We start from the raw sequence: 20,689 nt of genomic DNA, 5'->3' as shown, positions 1-20,689 counted from the left end.
CTACGTGCCAGTCAGGAGAGGCAGAGCTCTCTTAGGCACACCTGTGGTTTGAGGTTGCTTACGGGGGGGGGGGGGCTGGTTTGACCGATCATCATTAGACTTAGATGGCCAGAAGAGGGCAGCATTGAACAAACCCACTCTCGGCAGCCTTCTCGGCTTGCAGCAGAACGAGGCACGGTTTGTACACACTAGGAATAAAATCAATATCTTATTTTCCTCAGCCCCTTGCTTCGTGGAAACCTTGCCTTAATTCCCGGGCTCCTCAAACGATTCATTTTGCCCAAAAGTCCTAGCACAGCAATCGCACTTATTAATCCTTTTCTGCTGGAGAACTTCAGTTGTCTCGTCTGTCCGGGCTGATGCATACTTTTAAAGCGCTAGGCGTCTCTTGAAAATGATCAGAGGCCCCTCACGGTAACGCCATTGTTAGCTGCACGGCCGTCTTCTGCAACGGGGTGTATTGAAATACTGAAGCTGTTTTTCTGCGAACGGGGGCATGTTTTATTTAAAAAAGCAAGCCTTTTATCTGTGGTACACAGGAATACATTCTTGTGGATCCCTGAGCTATAAATCTAAAGCTGGTTTAATCCAAAGGTCAGGAAGGAAATAATTCTTAGCAATTTCGGAGCCATTTGCATTCCCCCACTTATATTTGATTTCCAGCCAAAGAGGGAGCATAGACAATAAAATGTTCTGAATATCATCTATATACAAATCTTCCAAATCTGAGGATACTTAAATTTGGTGATGGGAGCTGTGAGTGGGCAATAAATATCTTTGGACAAACTTGGAAAACACCCCAAGTTTGCAGAAAAATCTGAAACTTAAAAAAGAATCCCCGGGGGGTGGGGGAGGTTAAAAAACCCAAAATGATAAAAGGAACGCCTGTAGCTTTAAATAATGGAGTCAGTTGCTAGGCTTGGCTTTTGTCAGTAAAATGTAGGAGAGGGAGCAGGGCCCTTTGCAGGGCTGTTTTGGCCTTTGAGGGAAGTCTCATTGGGGGCAGGCTTGGCACCAACCACTGGGTAACTTCATACCACCTGACTTGCCTGACTCACCTATGGAAGCCAGTGTGGTGTAGCGGTTAGAGCTTCAGAGTAGGGTCTGGAAGACCCGGATTTAAATCACCAGTCTACCATGGAAGGCCACTAGGTGATGTTGGGCCAGACACATGCTTTCGGCCTAGCCTACCTCACAGAGTTGTTGTGAGGATAAAAAGGAGAAGAAGAGAATGATGTAAGCTTTTTTGGTCTCCACTGCGAAGAAAGGCAGGGTATAAATGAACTCTATGATTCTAAGATGGTTATCATATCACCTCTCAGTTGTCTCCTCTCCAGTCAGGCTAGATATTCTTCTCTCCTCCTGAAGATGCTGATCAATAAGGAAGGAAGGCTTGATTTTTCTTGACAGGAAATTAGCCCCAAATAATCCCATTTAATAACTTTAAGGATTATAAATTCATCCTTGTCTTCCAAGAGTGTTGGTTTTAGTTATTTGAGATGGCTTCACATTTTCTTCAGCTTCATAGCAGAGGGGCAGAAATTACCCATGAAGCCGGGAAAGTTAATGTCAAACAGTGTACCTAAATATTAGGTCAGAAGGAAAGAGAAGGAAAACCCGTCTTCTGTTTTGACAGTGCATTAACTGCACTCTTAGAATAATAGAATCACAGAATTGCAAGGGGTCATACAAGCTATCTAGTCCAACCCCCTGCTTAATGCAAGGTCTGCCTAGAGCATCCCTGACAAGTGCTTGTCCGGCCTCTGCTTAAAGACTGCCAGTGAGGGGGAGCTCACCATCTCCCTAGGCAGCCCATTCCACTGTCAAACAACTTTTACTGTAAAAAAAAAAATCCTAATATCCAACTGTTGCCTTTCTGCAATTTAAACCCGTTATTGCGAGTCCTATCCTCTGCTGCCAACAGGAACAGCTCCCTGCCCTCCTCTAAGTGACATTCCTCCTTCTTGCCTTGATGCCCAGCTTGCCCAGCTGCAGCGTTCATCCAGAACGATAACTGCAAGACAACAGTGTTAATGGTTCCTTAAGCTGGTTGCGCATCCTCAGCCTAACCCTCCTCACAGGGTTGTTGTGAGGATAAAATGGAGGAGAGGAGAATGATGTACACCACTTTGGGTTCCCGTTGGGGAGAAAGGTGGGGTATAAACAAAGTAAATAAATCACTTGAGGATGGGGGGAGTATTTCGTACAACTGCATGAACAACCAACGTTCTGGATTTAATAATTCTTTCTCATGCCGAAATGCCTTTCCCCGAGGGCAGGCTTTAAAAAAAATGCTCTGCATGCACGTTGGAGAAGAGTCGAAATCACTGCAGCTATGTAATGTCAGGTGTCCTTAGGAAATGGCACCTGAACTCATGCATTCTGCAATATTTAAACATTTTTTCCTGTGCTCTTTGGAATAGCAAGTGCATCTCTTTTTCAGTATGGGTGATTCCTGAATCGTCGTAGTTTCTTTTGGAAAAAACACAAAGAGGTTGCCTGCCTGAAATGCTGATTGATGCACTGGAAAAGAACCTCTTTGAAACAGGGTTTGCTTTCATTCTAGCTTGCGACCGGTGGTCCGTGCTTCCTCGACCCGATCTCCCCCACGACATCAACAGGTTTGGACATTCGGCCGTGCTCAACAACAAGTAAGTGTGCAAGATAGTTTCTGGTGTGTTTGGTGGAAAGGGTGGGGTGGGGAGAGGGGGCGCGTCTGCCAGGCTCTATTTCTTAATGGACCGTTCAGGGAAGTCGCGGTTTTCCGGGGAAGCTTGTAGAGGCCGTGGTGCACCCACTTGCGGCAGTGCTGCTCCTGCTCTGGTTCTTGGGGTAGTTTTCCAGCCCCAGCCTCGGCCACTGTGAATTTCCTGGTGCTGCTGCGCATGGGAGGTGGAGGAAGGAGCCCCCCAGAGACCCAGGCCCTTCCCAAAATTCAGTTAAAACCACACACACAAGTACCATAAACAATGTTGCTTAATTACTTGCAAAACTTTGTAGGCACATGTGCACTAAGTGTAACGTGTAAAACACAAAAGATGGAATCAGCCATCTAACATGGCAGTCATGTTAGTTGCTTCTTTTATTAACAACTGTGTTGGGTGCCAGATCTGGGAAGCTAAGCAGGGTCAGCCCTGGTTAGTATTTGGATGGGAGACCCCCCCAAGGAAGTCCAGGGTTGCTACACAGAGGCAGGCAAGGGCAAACCACCTCTTTTTGTCTCAGCCTTGACCTAAATGGCTCAGGCTAGACCGATCTCATCAGATCTTGGAAGCTAAGCAGGGTCAGCCCTGGTTAGTTCTTTGATGGGTGACCACCAAGGAAGTCCAGGGTCGCTGCACAGAGGCTGGCAATGGCCAACCGCCTCTGATCGTCTCCATCCTGACCTGGATGGTTTTGTCTAGCCCTATCTTGAAAGTTAAGCAAGGTCAGCCGTGTTTAGGATTTGGATGGGAGACCACCGAGGAAGCCCAGGGTCGCTACGCAGAGGCAAGCAATGGTCAACCACCTCTGAACATCTCTTGCCTTGAAAACGCTATGGGGTCGCCATAAGTCGGCTGTGACTTGGGAGCACATTCCGCCACCACATGTCGGGTGCAACGTGTTGCATAGAACCACCGTTCAAAACAGTTGTGGAGATTTCCAGTGCTGAATTGCTCATGGGAGCACATGGATGCTAGAAGGGCTTCTGTGAATGCCCAGATGGTCATTGTGTAATGTGTGAGGGCTGCTTAAAATGTGGCAAATTTCTTATGTCTAAAGGGGAAGTGTGGGGGGAGAGAAGAGAAGCATCTGAACCGGGTGTCGATCGCACATCTGTTGTCCACGGCAGTTTAGATGGAGTGCATAGCAGTCTGTATCAAACTGATGGTCATAGACATGTGGCCATATACATGTGGGATTTGATGCTCTTGTCGTGCATTTCCTGCCCCGGCCTAACACTTCTGTGCAACATCCTTTCCGAATCTGGCCCTTTGTACTTGTTTCCTCCTTCCGCCCACTTTTAATTCCCAGTTATTCTAATTTCCTTTCTATTATCCTCCCTTGGTAATGAGCTCCACGGGTTAATTATACAGACATACTTTTATTAGTTTTGAGACATGATTGTTTAGCTCGTTGGGTTTTGCCTTCCTTCCTCCTCCTCGCTTTGAACAACAGCTTCCAACTCGGCTTTTCCACCCCATTCGCTGGCTAATGTACCTCCTATCATAACACCGCCGTTTTATCGCTTTTCCGAGGGCCTCTGCCTTAAATCTTCTCTTGGGTGAAAAGGATCCGCTTGCTTCTCTTTGTTACTGTTGGCCCCTTTGTGAACCCTTTCTTCCGTCTGCTGCACCGCACTTGACTTCAACAACTGTCCTTCATTTAATCTGTACTGCTTGAATTTTGTTTTACACGCACACATTTTTCATACTCCTCGGATTCTGCTTTTAAAGAAAAACTCATTCAGCGCAGGGAATGCTCGGCAAAATTGTTCTGCGATCTCTGCCCTTTAAAAATTATTCTGGAAGAAAATAGGACGTCTGTAGGTAGAATACATCCTGGAAAGCAGGGGTTCCCAATGTGGCAATGATCCCCTGGCACCTTTCCTGGTGCCCGCCAAGTGTTTCAAGAATTGGTGGGGCCAACAGAGCTTCTGATTAGCCACTGGAGATCTGCCAGATACTGCCAGATGAGAGCCAGCGTGGTGTAGTGGTTAAGAGTGGTTTGACTCTGATCTGGAGAACCAGGTTTGATTCCCCACTCCTCCACATGAGCAGTGGACGCTAATCTGCTTAACCGGGTTGTTTTCCCCACTCCTACACATGAAGCCAGCTGGGTGACCTTGGGCTAGTCACAGCTCTCTCAGCCCCACCTACCTGACAGGGTGTCTGTTGTGGGCAGGGGAAGGGAAGGTGATTGTAAGCTGGTTTGATTCTTCCTTAAGTGGTAGAGAAAGTTGGAAGTGTGGAGATTCTCCCTTCCTTTTTCTCTCTGTAGAATTACTTAACAACGCTTAAAGTGATTCTCTTGCAATCCTTGGGCCAGGAATACCTCTTTCCTCAGAGATATTCCTTCCCTCTGTGATTAGAGTAGGGACCTTTCCTTAATCCCAAACTCTTTCGTAGGGTTGTCAATCTCCAGGTACTGGCTGGAGATCTCGTGCTACTACCACTGATCTCCAGCCAATAGAGATTAGTTCACCTGGAGAAAATTGCCACTTTGGCAACTGGACTCTATGGCATTGAAGTCCCTCCCCTCCCCAAACCCCGCCCTCCTCAGGCTCCGCCCCAGAAACCTCCCACTAGCCTGGGCCATCCAGGTCAGCACCCACCTATCTTGGTGGTGGAAAGCGTTGTCAAGACGCAGCTGATTTATGGCAACCTTGTCAGGTTTTCAATACAAGAGGTGAACAGAGTTGATTTTCCATTGCTTGTTCCTTGAGGGTCTCCCTCCAAGTACTAACCAGGGCCAACCTGCTTAGCTTCATCTAGTATCTCTATAGGTTTATCAAGGCAAGAGACAAAAAGTAGTGGTTTTCCCATTGCCTGCCTCTGTGTAGCAACCCTGGACTTCCTGGGTGGTCTCTCTTCCAAGTGCCAGCAAGGACTGACCTGCTTAGCTTCCCAGATCTGACGAGATTGGGCTAGCCTGGGCCATCCAGGTCAAGGCAAGAGATGTTCAGAGGATATTTGCCATTGCCTGCCTCTGCGTAGCAACCCTGGACTTCCTTGGTGGTCTTCCCTCCAAGTACCAGCCAGGGCCAACCCTGCTTAGCTTCCGAGAGCTGACAAGATAGCTCTAGTCTGGGCCATCCAGGGCAGCACCCACCTATCTTGGTGGTGAAAAGTGTTGTTGCAGCCGACTTATGGCAACCTTGACCATTTATGGCAACCTTGTCAGGTTTTCAATGCAAGAGGTGAACAGAGGTGGTTTGCCATTGCCCACCTCTTCGTATTTTCCCTGGATTTCCTTAATGGTCTCCCATCCAAGTACTAACCAGGTCCGACACTACTTTGGAGAGCCAGTGTGGTGTGGTGGTTAAGAGTGGTGGTTTGGAGCAGTGGACTCTGATCTGGAGAACTCACTCTACATGAGCGGCGGAGGCTAATCTGGTGAACTGGATTTGTTTCCCCCTCCTACACATGAAGCCAGCAGGGTGGCCTTGGGTTAGTCACACTCAGCCCCACCCACCTCATAGGGTGACTGTTGTGAGGAGGGGAAGAGGAGGTGACTCTCCCTTAAGTGGTAGAGAAAGTCAGCATATAAAACCAACTTTCCTCCTCCTCCTTCTCTTCCATAATTTAACAGGATCGGGCTATCCCTGGCCATCCAGATCAGGGCGCTGCCTACTTTAAGTAACCAATAACCCAAAGATCTACTAATTTTTATTTTCTTCTTTTTGGTTAGCATCATGCACATATTTGGGGGCTTCAATAGCCTGTTGTTGAGCGACGTTGTGAAGTACACACCAGAGAGTTGCGAAGCGTACAGCAACGAGACTGCCTGCTCGCAGGCAGGCCCCGGGATCCGGTGCGTGTGGAATGGCTCCATCCCACAGTGTCTCCCGTGGGAACTGGCCACGAAGTATCACCAGCAAAAGATAATTGAGGAATGCCCTTCCTGGTCAGGTAGGTATCGCATACCCTTCTCTGCTGAACACAAGGCTGCCTTATACTGAATCAGACCCTCGGTCCATCTTGGTCAGTATTGTCTACTGTGACTGGCAGCAGCTGTGCCTGGTCCTTTTAACTGGAGGTGCTGGGGATTGAACCTGGGAACTTCTGCCCAGTTACCCCTGAGCCTGTGGATAATGTTGTTACTTTGGCTGTTTTGTGGACCTATGATAGAGTGTTTGATTGACTGAATACATGCCAGCAAATTCTGAGCGGATCATAAGAACATACGAAGGGCCCTGCTGGATCAGACCAAGGCCCATCAAGTCCAGCAGTCTGTTCACACAGTGGCCAACCAGGTGCCTCCAGGAAGCCCACAAACAAGACGGCTACAGCAGCATTATCCTGCCTCTGTTCCACAGCACCTAAGATAATAGGCATGCTTCTCTGATCCTGGAGCGAATAAGTATGCATCATGACTAGTGTTCTTTTTGACTAGTAGCCACGGATAGTGCTCTCCTCCATGAACATATCCACTCCTCTCTTAAAGCCTTCCAAGTTGGCAGCTATCACCACACCCTGGGGCAAGGAGTTCCACAATTTAAGTGTGCGTTATGCAAGATCCTCTCTGGCACAAGAAGACGAGAGATTATTTTGTTCGCTCCTGAGTTCTAAACCATCCTCTTTTGTCAATCGTCATTTGGCCCAGCCTATGAAGCTGCCTTATTACACCAGTCCAGTCTGCGCTCTCGGGAATATCACTGGGGCTTTTATGCAAGATCATTTCCTTGGATTGGGGCCTTGGAAGGTGTTGCACGCTAGTGAGATAGAGTCCATTGGCTGCCTGTTGTTTAGGGTTGCCAACTCTGGGTTGGGAAAGTTCTGGAGAATTGGGGGTGGAGCCTGGAAAAGGGTGAGGCGTAGGGAGGGGAGGGTCCTCAGTGGGGGATAACGCCATATCGTCTGCCCTCCTGAGCTGCCATTTTGTTCTCAAGGGAACTGATCTCTGTTGTCTGGGAGGCAGTTGTAATTCTGGGAGATTTCCAAGCCCCAGCTGTCCAGAATGCCCCTGCGTAGACGTCCGCTGATTCCCCCCCTCCCCCCACGTTTCATTAGGGTGTTTTTCATTGTCAAGGGATGGATTGGGGGCTGCTCATCCCCTGGCAGATCTTCTGCTGGCCACTTCGTATTTAAAATATTTCTTTACTCCCTCGTACTATTCTTGAGGCATAACTTCAAGCATCATTCAGCAGGGATGTCGGTAGTTCGTTTTTTTGAAAATTAATTTCACTCTAACAGTTTATTATTTATCATAATGCCAAAAAATAAACTATTAGAAAGAAATTAACTTTACTAGAACAAAAAAAGATACTCTATTCATTAACAGGTTTAATATTTATTGCAATGCCAAAAATAAACCTGATAATGAGTAAAGTATCTTTTTTTGTTCTAGCAAAGTGCGTGTTTTAGAAATACTTCATCATCGTCCCACAATATTAAGCCAGGTTGGGCTAACTTTGGGGGATTGAACACATGAAGCTGCCTTATACTGAATCAGACCCTTGGTCCATCAAGGTCAATATTGTCTACTCAGACCAGCATCGGCTCTCCAGGGTCTCCAGGCGGAGGCTCTCCAGGCTCTCCAGGCTCTCCAGGTGGAGGTCTTTCACATCACCTACTCGCCTAGTCCCTTTAACTGGAGATGCCGAGGATTGAACATGGGTCCTTCTGCATGCTAAGCAAATGCTCTACCACTGAGCCACAGCCCCCCCCCCCCTCAGGTTACTTTCTGTCTCAAGTAAATGGATAGAAAGACATTTATTAAGAGTCCAGTGGTTGCATGCAGAAAAGACTTGCTGAGGAAGAGCCAGCATGGCTTCTGTATGGGGGACTCATACTTGAATTGGTTTTTATATGCCAACTTCCTTTACTACTTAAGGGAGACTCTAACTGGCTTACAATCTCCTTCCCTTCCCACAACAGACGCCCTGTGAGGTAGGTGGGGCTGAGAGAGCTCTAAGAGAACTGTGACTAGCCCAAGGTCACCCAGCTGGCTCATGTGGCGGAGTGGGGAAACCAACCTGGTTCACCAGATTAGCGTCCACCACTCATGTGGAGGAGTGGGGAATCAAACCCGGTTCTCCAGATCAGACTCCACCGCTCTTAACCACTACACCAATCTGGCTCACCATCATGAGCCAGCATTGTCAGCGGTCGCCATCACACGCTCGGGCACCATGTTAGGGACCTCTGCAGTCGATGCTATAGATATCCTTTAATACAGCCCCTCACCCAACACTTCTAAATTAAAGTTGCAGACACAGGGTTAGAGGACTGTTCATCTTATGGATCAGTTAACTTATTGCAAACAGAAAGCAGTGGATAGAAATAAATGGAAGTTTTTCATGACAGGGAGATAAACAGTGTAGGTCTTCCTCACTGATAGATCAGAATTGGGATGGTGCTGTTGAAGTTGTTTGTTCAAGATACGGAGTCGGGATAAGTAGCGAGAGCAGAGCTTGCGTTTGATACTGTGGAACAGTGTCTTTTCTACTATTTTCACTCCATCTTCATCTAAATCTAATCCAGCTTTCCTAATTATATGTTCTGCATATAGATTGAAGAGATAGGGAGATAAAATACATCCTTGTCTGACACCTTTGCCAATTGGAAACCGTTCCGTTTCTCCATATTTTGTTCTCTACTGTGGCCTCTTGTCCAGAGTACAGATTGCGCATCAAAACGATCAGATGTAGAGGCACACCCATTTCCTTTAAAACCAGCCATAGCTTTTCTTGATCCACACAGTCAATAGCTTTGCTGTAATCTATGAAACACAAGCTGATTTTCTTCTGAAATTATCTCGTATTCTCCAGTAACTTGCGTATATTTGCAGTATGATATCTAGTGCCTTTTCCTTTTCTGAAACAGCTCGAACATCAGGCATTTCTCGTTCCATGTATGGTAACAGCCAGTGTTGTTTGGTCAGTTGGTCATGTGACATTCTGCTGGATTCCAAGAAGCAGCAGTTAAACTGCCGTTTTGAGTAGTTGAGAGAGACTGGCTATGTATAAACGCTTCTTCCTCAAACTATAAGCGACATGACAGTTGTTATTTCCCTATAATAAGTAAACATTTGTTCAGTTAAAAGAAAGCTACATGTTCAGAGTCCTTTGTTTGTGTGTGTGAACCATAATCCACTAGATCACGATCTTTTTCGAATTTAAACTCAACACTATTATATTGGGTCCCTTGGAACAGAGGCAGGACAATGCTGCGGCAGCCGTCTTGCTTGGGGGCTTCCTAGAGATAACCTGGTTGGCCACCGCGTGAGCAGACTGCAGGACTTTATGGGCCTGGGTCTGATCCAGCAGGGCCTTCCTTATGTTCTTAAGTTCAAGCGGACTGTATCCAAAAGCATCTCTCCAGGTTCAGCGAGTGGACAGCAAAACGAGCGATTGAGCGCAAAATGAGGACCAAGTGCTGTTCACTCTCTTAGCTTCGCATACAAATGAGAATCTAAATTAATCTTGAAAAGAAAAGAAGAGAAATACCTTGCTCATAGCACAGAGTTCATTGAGAGTATAACATCATTGCCCTGCTGCCATGAAAAAGGACAATTCAGTGTTAGAAAGTGTGAGGCAGGATGTGTGGGGCTCTGGGTACAGTTCTGACAACCCCTGTCTCAAAATGAAATGTTTTCTGGTGATTCTATGAACATATTCGTTTTAATTGATTGGGTCAATCAGTTTTTGTAAAAGAAGTTCTAAAGGGAGGGCGTATACTTACAGATACTGGATTGGCTCCATCGTGGATTTCCCGTAGGCAAAAGGAAACTTTCTGTCCTCCCTGAACCCACTGCAGCCCGCTAATATCCACAAAATTCCACTCCCAGGAAATGGGATGGACAATGAGAAATTATATTGGGGGGGGGTCTGACCCTAATACTTCATAACTACTCCAGACTTTGAGATATTTTTATGGCTATGAGATTTTGACAATTTTATTTGTGGCTGAAATAGAACATCTCATTTAAGAGGGAAAAATACATGGGGATCAGTTTCCAATTTGTGTGTGTGTGTGTGTGTGTATATATTTCCCCCCCCCAAAAAAATCAAAACGCGTTTGGCCAAAGTCTAATTTTGTTATTTTATGTCTATTTGTGTTGTATGTGTACATGAGCATGTTGGTTTGGTAGGCTATTTCAGAGCCTTATAAATGTTATTGATTTTAGCTTGTAATAAATATATACATAGTTTGGATTGACATAACCTTTATATTGTATAATCTTTGGCCTTGGGTGTTGAGTTCTTTCTTGACCATTGGGTACTTAATTCTGTTGTTTTTAGGGTAAGGTTCCCCCGCTCCTTTGTTGTTGGTGTTCCATTGTTGATGTGTCATAACATTTTAGAGGTGTTTCCTTCCTGGAAGTGCGAAACAGGGGTGTCTCTTTGACATACTTTATTTGTTACGTACATTTATGTCCCAGTTTGCCTATGATAAAGCTGTAGGTTTGCACTTGCTACCTGCAGCTTTTGTTCAGTACTTGTTATTAAAAATAAGCACAGCGTTTTTTAAAAATCCACTACCTGATAAACGTGCCCTCACAGGGGTAGCTTTTTGATTGATTGAGCTAATCAAATAGTTGCCTGAGCATTGCACCCCTATGGGGAAGATGTGCACAAGGCAACATGTGGAGTATCGTGTGCACTGGGAGATGCCACCAGACATCTTTTTGGGGTGAAGGGGGAGGTATGTATAGGGTTGCGAGTTTTGGGCTGGGAAATACCCGGAGATTTCGGGGGCAGAGCCTGAGGAGGGTGGGGATTGGAGAGGGACTTCAGGGGTGTACAATGCCATAAAGTCCACCTTCCAAAGCAGCCATTTTCTCCAGGGGAACTGATCTCTGTTGCCTGGAGATCAGTTGTGATAGCGGGGAATCTCCAGCCACTACCTGGAAGTTGAAGGAAAAATCAGACACCTCTGTACAATTATCAAAGGATGAGAAATTCAGTACAGGAATACAGCTGTAAATAATGCCAAATATATTCTGGCTATACCTTTACAGTATGTGGTGATATGACCATATGTGGTGATATGACCACATGTGGTGATATGTGGTCATATCACCACATACTGTAAAGGCAGAATATATTTGGCATTATTTACAGCTGTATTCCTGTACTACCTGGAAGTTGGCAGCCCCAGGTATGTGAGGTTTTTAATTTGGTTTTAATCTGCAAGCTATTAATTGCTACTTATAAGCTGCCTTGAGCTAAGGGGAAATGCAGGCTATAAATATTTTAAGAAATAAGTAAGATGGAACCATGAATAGGCTGTATTGTGAATCAGTAAGTTTAACATGCTTCTTTACACCCTCTGCAGTTAGTGTAACCACCAGAGGGCTTTCGGGGGGCTGTTCGGTGTACTCTTAAGGCCCTGTTCTCACAGACGTGGCCAACCTGTGTCAGGGCTGCACTATCTGAGACCTGCAGATGGGGAACTTACTCGCATGATGGAATGCTTCTCCATACCAAGCAGTGGGGGGATCCCCCCCAACTGGAGGCAAAAATCCAACCTAGAATTCTGCTTTCTGACGTACTAGCTTAAGGTGTAGAGGGATTTCTTTTTTGTATGGCAGGAGGGCCGTCCTGGAGGCGCCACGGGGCCTGGAACAAGCTCCTCCCTCTTCCCCATCCATAACATCATGAGGGGTTTCCAGGTATCCTCTGGCAACTGAGGTATGCAGGGAGGCCTAGTCCAGTGACCCAGGGACGTTGATGGTGATATGGTAACATCACTTCCGGTGCACACTGCAAGTGACACCACTGCGTTGCCACCAACGTGGGGCAAAAACTCTATGGTAGAAGCCGCTTTTGTGTGTGTAAAGTGCCTTCAAGTCGCAGCCGACTTAAGGCGACCCCTTTTGAGGGGTTTTCATGGCAAGAGACTAACAGAGGTGGTTTGCCAGTGCCTTCCTCTGCACAGCAACCCTGGTCTTCCTTGGTGGTCTCCCATCCAAATACTAACCAGGGCCAACCCTGCTTAGCTTCTGAGATCTGACGAGATCAGGCTAGCCTGGGCCATCCAGGTCAGGGTAGAAGCCGCTTTTACCATAGAGTTTTCACCAAAATATGCGAGCGTCCCGCATTGTCAGTGATGAGATGACGTCACTTCTAACGTGTACAGGAAATGACGTCACTGCGTTACTAGCAGAGGTTGCTGAGATGCTGGGATAGGCCTCCCTCGCTGCCAGTAAGTCCCCCCACCAGCCAGCTGATTGGTGGCGGAGTGCGGGGCTCGGGTGTGAGAGATCCTCTGCCCCAGCTGGAGCCTAGCAGCCCATACCTGACAAGACCACTGTTGCCAAGCTGCCCTCAATCACCCCATTCTACAGATTCTGTGTATCCAGCCCCCAGCCACTACCAGTCATCTGTGGCAGACCCTGCACAGAATTAGCCCCTGAGGAAGATTGGTAGAGAGACAACGTGGAAGAGAGCCAGCGTGGTGTAGTGGATAAGAGCAGTGGTTTGGAGCAGTGGACTCTGATCTGGAGAACCGGGTTTGATTCCCCACTCCTCCACAGGAGCGGCGGAGGCTAATCTGGTGAACCGGGTTGGTTTCCCCACTCCTCCACATGAAGCCGGCTGGGTGACCTTGGGCTAGTCACAGCTCTCTTAGGGCTCTCTCAGCCTCACCTACCTCTGTTGTGGGGAGGGGAAGGGAAGGCGATTGTAAGCCAGTTTGATTCTCCCTTAAGTGGCAGAGAAAGTCGGCTTATAAAAACCAACTCTTCTTGTAGCTTCTTTGGCAAAGCTTCTTTGTCAAAGCTGCATGGCCGGGGCAGTTGGCCCCGTTCTCCCGTCCCAAGGGGCAGCTCAGTATGGGAGAGCTTTGGATTCTGTGAGCCCCTGCCTGCCGTCTGTACACAGTTATTCCCCTTTTTGGGGAAACAAGCTCTGGTTCAGCGCATCTGTTGCTTGCCCTCGACGCTATGCGGTGGGCGAGCGAACCTCTTAGGGTCCTGACAGGAAACGCTTGCGTTTGGTCATGCGGGGTTATTTTTTCTTTGCCAGTTGCAGACCAAGAAAAGTGCGATCAGATCACTGACTGCCACAGCTGCACAGCAAACACCAACTGGTGCCACTGGTGCACCGACCAGTGTGTCTCGAGGCAGAGCAACTGCTCGGAGGACCAGGTAACATTTCCCGCTCTCCGCTTCAAAGCCGCCCCACCTGTCCCGGGCTTCTCGGGTTTTGCGCTTCTTGGTCCCTGCAGCTGCCTCAATTGAAGCAGAGCCGTAGTTCTGTTGAGTGGGCTTCTCGGGTTCCTTAACTCAGCAGCCGCTGATCCCAGAAGGGGGAGGAGAGGCTGGCGTGGACAGGGGGCAGCGCAGAAGAATACAGCTGTGGCACAGAAGCCAGCGGGTCCAGTAGAAGCTAGCTGAGAGATGGGTGGGATGCTGTTTCAAAGCTTTTAACCTGGCTAGCCTGATCTGGTCAGATCTCGGAAGCTAAGCAGGGTCGACCCCGATTAGTCCTTGGATGGGAGACCACCAAGGTTGCTACGCAGAGGCAGGCAATGGCAAACCACCCCTGAATATCTCTTGCCTTGACCAGGATGGGCCAAGCTAACCTGATCTTGCCAGATCTGGGAAGCTAAGGAGGATCAGCGCTGGTTAGTATTTGGATGGGCGAGACCACCAAGACCACCTCTGCTATGCAGAGGCAGGCAATGGCAAACCACCCCTGAATATCTCTTGCCTTGACCAGGATGGGCCAAGCTAACCTGATCTTGCCAGATCTGGGAAGCTAAGGAGGATCAGCGCTGGTTAGTATTTGGATGGGCGAGACCACCAAGACCACCTCTGCTATGCAGAGGCAGGCAATGGCAAACCACTCCTGAATGTCTCTTGCCTTAAAAACCCTACGGGGTTGCTGTAAGTCACTTGTGAATTGATGGCACTTAATCATGACCCTGACCTGCATGGAAGATAAGCAGACCTCGGAAGCTAAGCAGGGTCGGCCCTGGTTAGTACTTGGATGGGAGACCCCCCAAAGAAAGTCCAGGGTTGCTACCCAGAGGCAGACAATGGCCAACCACTTCTGAATGTTTCTTGCCTTGAAAACCTGTGGGCTTACCATAAGTCAGCTGTGACTTGACGGCACACCGTTATTATGCCCTGACCTGGATGGGCCAGGCTAGCCCTATCTCATCAGATCTCGCAAGCTAAGCAGGGTTGGGCCTGGGTAGTACTTAGATGGGAATAACAGTGTCATGACGTGGAGGCAGGCAGTGGCAAGCAACCTTTGATAGTCGTTTGCCTTGAAAACCCGTCAGGATTGCCACGTCAGCTGCGTCTTGACAGCACTTTCCACCACCACCATAGCTGTGAATGGAATTCTAGTCTGAAATGGTCCAAGCCTTGTTCCTCAGGGGATGCAGCCACATATATATTCCTGCCCATACTGGGGAAAGGCACCAGGCTTTTGCCCCCCCCCCTGGCCCAGATCTGTAGTGTATCTGAAGGTTGAGTGAGCTAAGCACAGGTGTTGAATTGGCATAGTGCTACATCGATTTTGGTGGATAGGGGCTGGGGGGAAAGAGATGCGACTTTCGGGCACCTGTGACATCACAGGACTTGTGCCGTGTTCTCCGTTGCTGTCTCCATGGTACAGTGTTTGTGGTGCAGTGGTTAAGAGCGGTGGACTCTAATCAGGAGAACCTGGTTTGATTCCCCATTCCTCCACATGAGTGGTGGACTCTAATCCGGTGAACTGGGTTGGTTTCCCCCCTCCTCATGAAGCCTGCTGGGTGACCTTGGGCCAGTCACAGTTCTCTCCAAGCTTTCTCAGCCGCTCCTACTTCACAAGGTGTCTGTTGTGGGGAGAGGAAGGGAAGGTGATTTGTAAACCTGTCTGATTCTCCTTAAGATAGGTAGAGAAAGTCGGCATATAAAAACCTGCTCTTCTTCTCTTCTTCTTTTCTTCTTCTTCTACTTCTTCTTATGCATGTTGTTGAAAGGAATGTCTGAACTTTCGGCATGTCTTTTTTAGACTCCCGTTACCGACTATGCGAATTGCTCCAAGGATAACCCCGCGTACGTCTGCAACAAAAAGACGAGCTGCAAGAGCTGCACGCTGGATCAGAACTGCCAGTGGGAAGGACGGAATCAAGAGTGCATCGCCTTGCCTGGTGTGCTTTTATTTATTTATGTTTTTTTTAAAAAACACCTTGAGGGGAAAAAGAACAAGAAGATGGGAAAAGCTCAAAATTCAGTAACTGATTAAAAGGGGAAAAAAAGGGGGGAAGGATAGGTGGGAAACACATATATTAAGTAGAAACAAAAAATATAACAGCAGTAGGGGCAGATCTACACATATGTTTCCATAAAAGATTTCCAAATATCTAAAATGCCGTCCGTACACAATTGTCTGTATGCCACACGTTCAAATACCGATAAAATGGTACAGTCTTTAATCCATCGATTTATAGGTGGGCATTTATCTTCTCCAATTTTGTACTACTATGTTGTAATGCCAGTCCCTGTGCATTGCCTGAAAGATGGCACATAGCATCGCGTCGCTGTATCGTTCCCACCTCCACTCCCACCCCGTTCCCAAAGCGTCCGCCACCGACCCTCCTCCAAACCTGCAAGCGAAAATGTTCGCCTTACAGAGCCGTAAATAATGTTAACCAACATGCTGGGCTTTGAAATCTGTTTGTAAGGCTGTGCTTCTGAGAGCCGGGCTGCACATTACATCCTGTGCAAAGTGGCCTCTGACTGAATTCCCCCAGAGATGGGCCGAGAAAGCTTGGGCGAATTGCAGGCGATCGCCCCGGGGAGCCGATGCCGCCCGCCTGTCCCTCCATTGTTTACCTCTGGTTTATCTTCTCTTTCCTTTAGCAGCTCTGTTGTCCCTAGAGATTCGGAGAGAAGGGGCAGAAAACAACAGGCTGCCGGAGAAAGGGAGCGGCGCCATGGCCTCCGCTGTGGGTTTCTTTGCTGACTATTCTCTCCAGCTCTTTCTGCCTCTCTCTCTCTCTGGGGGGCACCTTCAGAATTCTCAACAATCAACGCGGCTGCCTTTAATGGGGCGAAAAGAATATAACGCGTAGCCAGGCGTGAAGCCAAGAAAATGCGCTGTCACGGAATACGGCAGGCACAGTCCTTCCTGTTTCTCATTTGTCCAGAGTGTGTTTCATTGGTGTATTGAAAAGGACTGCAAATTTCGAGCCCTGGCCCTGTTTGTTTGCCTGTGCAGGGTAACTGGTTGGGCAGTCGGTGAAACAGGAAGCTGGACTAGATGGACCACTGGTCTGATCCAGCAGGGATCTTCTGGTGTTCTTAAGATGTGACCTTTGCCACTTGCTTTGGTAACTCTTTGTCCTATTCCGCCTGGCGAATAAGTCTGCAAAAGCTACGGCCCCTTATATTGGTCTATGGCATGTCAATTAGCTGTTTGTGACCCCCAAATGAGCCAGTTTTGGGCAAAGTTTCTCAGCCGGTCACTTGAAGTCAATCCTTGCTTGGCATAGATGAGCAGACATTTACCAGCTTGTCTTAGTAGTATTGGTTAGTGCCGTATTGTGAGAGAGTATGTCAGTGTGGTTCTGGCCAAATAGACCCTCTTCAGCATTCCTTGTTTAGCTGAAACCTGCTCAGTAAAGCTAGAGACAGATGGATAAAGCCTTTTATCTGGGAAGCTGTCTGTGAATTGGATAATTTTGAGAGTGAGAAGCATCCGGTTCGGGCAAACTCAGTGCACATGGACAAAGGGAAAATTGCTTCAGATTGCCCACATGGGAATTACTTGGACATGAAAGGGAATGGAGAAAAAATGATGGATAGCCACTTAAAGATGCCCAAAGGCACATGCCAGGCAAGTTGAAAGAGAGAAACAGTGTGGAGGTGTTTCTATGCTAATGCTAGAAGCCTCCAAGCAAAAATGGGGGAATTAGAGTGCATGGTTTTAAGAGAAAACATAGATATAGTGGGCATTACAGAAACCTGGTGGAGGGGAGAGAACCAGTGGGATACTGTCATCCCTAGTTACAAACTGTATAGAAATGACAGGGAAGGGCGTATTGGAGGGGGTGTTGCTATGTATATCAAGGAAGGCATAGTGTCTAATAAGCTAGAGACCATAAAAAGGGCAGACTCATCCACAGAATCCTTATGGGTGACGATTCCGGGCCCCAAAGGAGATTAAGTACTGGGGACGTTCTATCGGCCCCCTGACCAAATGGCTCAGGGTGATCTTGAGATGGAGAATGAAATTAGGGAAGCATGTAAAGGTAATGAAGTAGTAATAATGGGAGACTTCAACTTCCCTCATATTGATTGGATAAATGTATGCTCCAGTCAAGCCAAAGAGATAAAATTTTTAGACGTCCTAAATGACTGTGCCCTCGAACAGTTGGTCATAGACCCAACCAGAGAGGAGGCGATCCTGGATTTAATACTCTATGGTGCTGCCAGTGATTTAGTGCGGGATGTGGATGTAGTTGAGCCAGTTGTCAATAGTGATCACAATGGCATCAAATTTAATTTATATGCAAGTGGGAAAGTGACTGGAAAATCTCACACAATTACCTTTGACTTTAAAAGAGGGAACTTCTCTAAAATGAGGAAACTGGTAAAGAGGAAGTTGAAAGGAACAGTTAGGAGGGTTAAATCTCTTGAAAAGGCTTGGGGGTTACTCAAGTCCACATTGCTAGAGGCTCAGCTAGCTTGTATACCGCAGGTCAGGAAAGGTAGTAATAAGTCCAAGAGGTCACCACCATGGCTAATGGGTAAGGTGAAGGAAGCAATTAGAGAAAAAAAGTCTTCCTTCAGAGACTGGAAGTTTGCCCAAATGAGGCAAACAGAAGCAAACACAAAGTTGCACAAAGGAAATGCAAGCAGATAATTAGAGATGCAAAAAAAGATTTTGAGGGGCATATTGTTAAACACATTAAAACAAACAATAAGAAATTCTTTAAGTATATTAGGAGTAGGAAACCAGCTAGGGAAGCGGTTGGACCATTGGGTGACAATGGGAGTAAAGGATAAAGGATAAAGCGATTGAGGATAAAGCGATTGCTGAAAAACTAAATGAATTCTTCTCATCTGTCTTCACTGTTGAAGATACAGGGCAGATTCCTTCTCCTGAACAGAGATTTTGGAGAGGGGAAAATGAGGAACTGAGGCAAATAGTGGTACAAGGCAGGAAGTCCTAGAACGTCTAGACAAACTGCAAACTAACAAGTCACCAGACGGTATTCATCCTAGAGGGGACCAGACGGTATTCATCCTAGAGTTCTTCAAGAACTCAAATGGGAAATTGCTGAACTTCTAACAAAGATATGTAATATGTTCCTTCGATCAGCCTTTGTACCAGAGGACTGGAGAATGGCCAATGTAACACCCATTTATAAAAACGGTTCCACGGGAGACCCAGGAAATTACAGGCTAGTTAGCTTAAAGTCTGTTCCGGGTAAATTGGTGGAAAGCATTATTAAAGATAGAATTGTCAAGCATATAGAAGGGCAAGGTCTGCTGGGCAAAACCCAACATGGCTTCTGTAAGGGTAGGTCCTGTCTCCCGTGGTTAAAACAAAATCGGACTGTGAAGAGCTCCAGAAGGATCTCTGCATACTGGAAGAATGGGCATTAAAATGGCAAATGAGATTCAGTGTGAGTAAGTGTAAAGTGATGCATACTGGGACAAAAAATCCCAACTTCACATATACACTGATGGGATCTGTGCTGGCAGCGACAGACCAAGAAAGGGATCTTGGGGTGGTAGTGGCTAGCTCAATAAAGATGTCAACCCAGTATGCGGCTGCGGTAAAAAAGGCAAATTCCATGCTGGCCATAATTAGACGAGGAATAGAGAATAAAACTGCTGATATCATACTGCCCTTGTACAAATCTATGGTGAGACCACACTTGGAATACTGTGTACAGTTCTGGTCACCACACCTAAAAAAGGATATTATAGAGCTTGAGAAGGTGCAGAAAAGAGCAACCAAAATGATTAGGGGACTAGAGCAACTGTCCTATGGAGAGCAGTTAAGACTCTTAGGGCTGAGAGGAGACATGATAGAGGTCTATAAAATTATGCATGGTTTGGAGAGAGTGGACAGGGAGAAGTTTTTCTCCCTCTCCCATAATACCAGAACACAGGGTCATCTGCTAAAGCTGGAGGGTGAGAAATTCAAAACAGATAAAAGGAAGTATTTTTTCACACAACGCATAGTTAAATTGTGGAACTCCCTGCCCCAGGATGTGGTGATGGCTGCCAGCTTGGAGGGCTTTAAGAGGGGAGTGGACATATTCATGGAGGAGAGGGGTATTCATGGCTGTTAGTTAGAATGGATACTAGTCATGCTGCATACCTATTCTCTCTAGTATCAGAGGAGCATGCCTATAATTTTGGGTGCGGTGGAACACAGGCAGGATGGTGCTGCTGCACTCATCTTGTTAGTGCCTTCCTAGAGGCACCTAGTTGGCCACTGTGTGAACAGACAGCTGGACTTGATGGGCCTTGGTCTGATCCAGCAGGGCCTTTCTTATGTTCTTATGAGGGTTCTTTTAGGAGGGGTGGATTTTAATACTACATTGGCAGTTGCCAAGTCCCCCCCCCCAGGCAATTAAGATAGAAATCATAGAATCATAGACAGGCCAGACAGGCCATCTAGTCCATCTAGTCCCCTGCTCAATTCAGGATCAGCCTAGATCATCCCAGACAAGTCCTTGTCCGGCCGCTGCTTAAAGACTGCCAGTGAGGGGGAGCTCACCACCTCCCTAGGTAGCTGATTCCACTGTCGAACTGCTCTTACTGTAAAAAAAAATTCCCCTAATATCTAGCCGGTGCCTTTCAGACTGCAATTTAATCCCATTATTGTGAGTCATAAGAACAGCTCCCTGCCCTCCTCTAAGCGACAGCCCTTCAAATACTTAAAGAGAGCAATCATGATAAAAAAAAACTAATTTTCTCATTGGTTATCTAGACATTTGTTTATTTTTATATTTATAAATATATTTATATTAATATTTAAATATATAAATATATTTATATTTATAAATCTGTTTATATTTATGTATAT

The 20,689-nt window shown here is 46.9% G+C and overlaps 1 protein-coding gene across 1 annotated transcript in view; it reads left to right on the top strand.

Moving 5' to 3' along the window:
• Positions 1 to 20,689, top strand: part of ATRN (attractin) — a 176,162-nt gene that overhangs the window by 72,670 nt on the left and 82,803 nt on the right. The window contains exons 11-14 of the mRNA XM_056855209.1: positions 2,567 to 2,651; positions 6,391 to 6,611; positions 13,673 to 13,794; positions 15,653 to 15,791. Of these exons, the coding sequence (XP_056711187.1) occupies positions 2,567 to 2,651; positions 6,391 to 6,611; positions 13,673 to 13,794; positions 15,653 to 15,791 (567 nt within the window). The remainder of the gene's footprint in view (positions 1 to 2,566; positions 2,652 to 6,390; positions 6,612 to 13,672; positions 13,795 to 15,652; positions 15,792 to 20,689) is intronic.

Source organism: Euleptes europaea, chromosome 9 (genome assembly GCF_029931775.1).
Source record: "Euleptes europaea isolate rEulEur1 chromosome 9, rEulEur1.hap1, whole genome shotgun sequence".
NCBI lineage: Eukaryota > Metazoa > Chordata > Lepidosauria > Squamata > Sphaerodactylidae > Euleptes > Euleptes europaea.
This window is presented reverse-complemented; position numbering and strand designations above follow the sequence as displayed.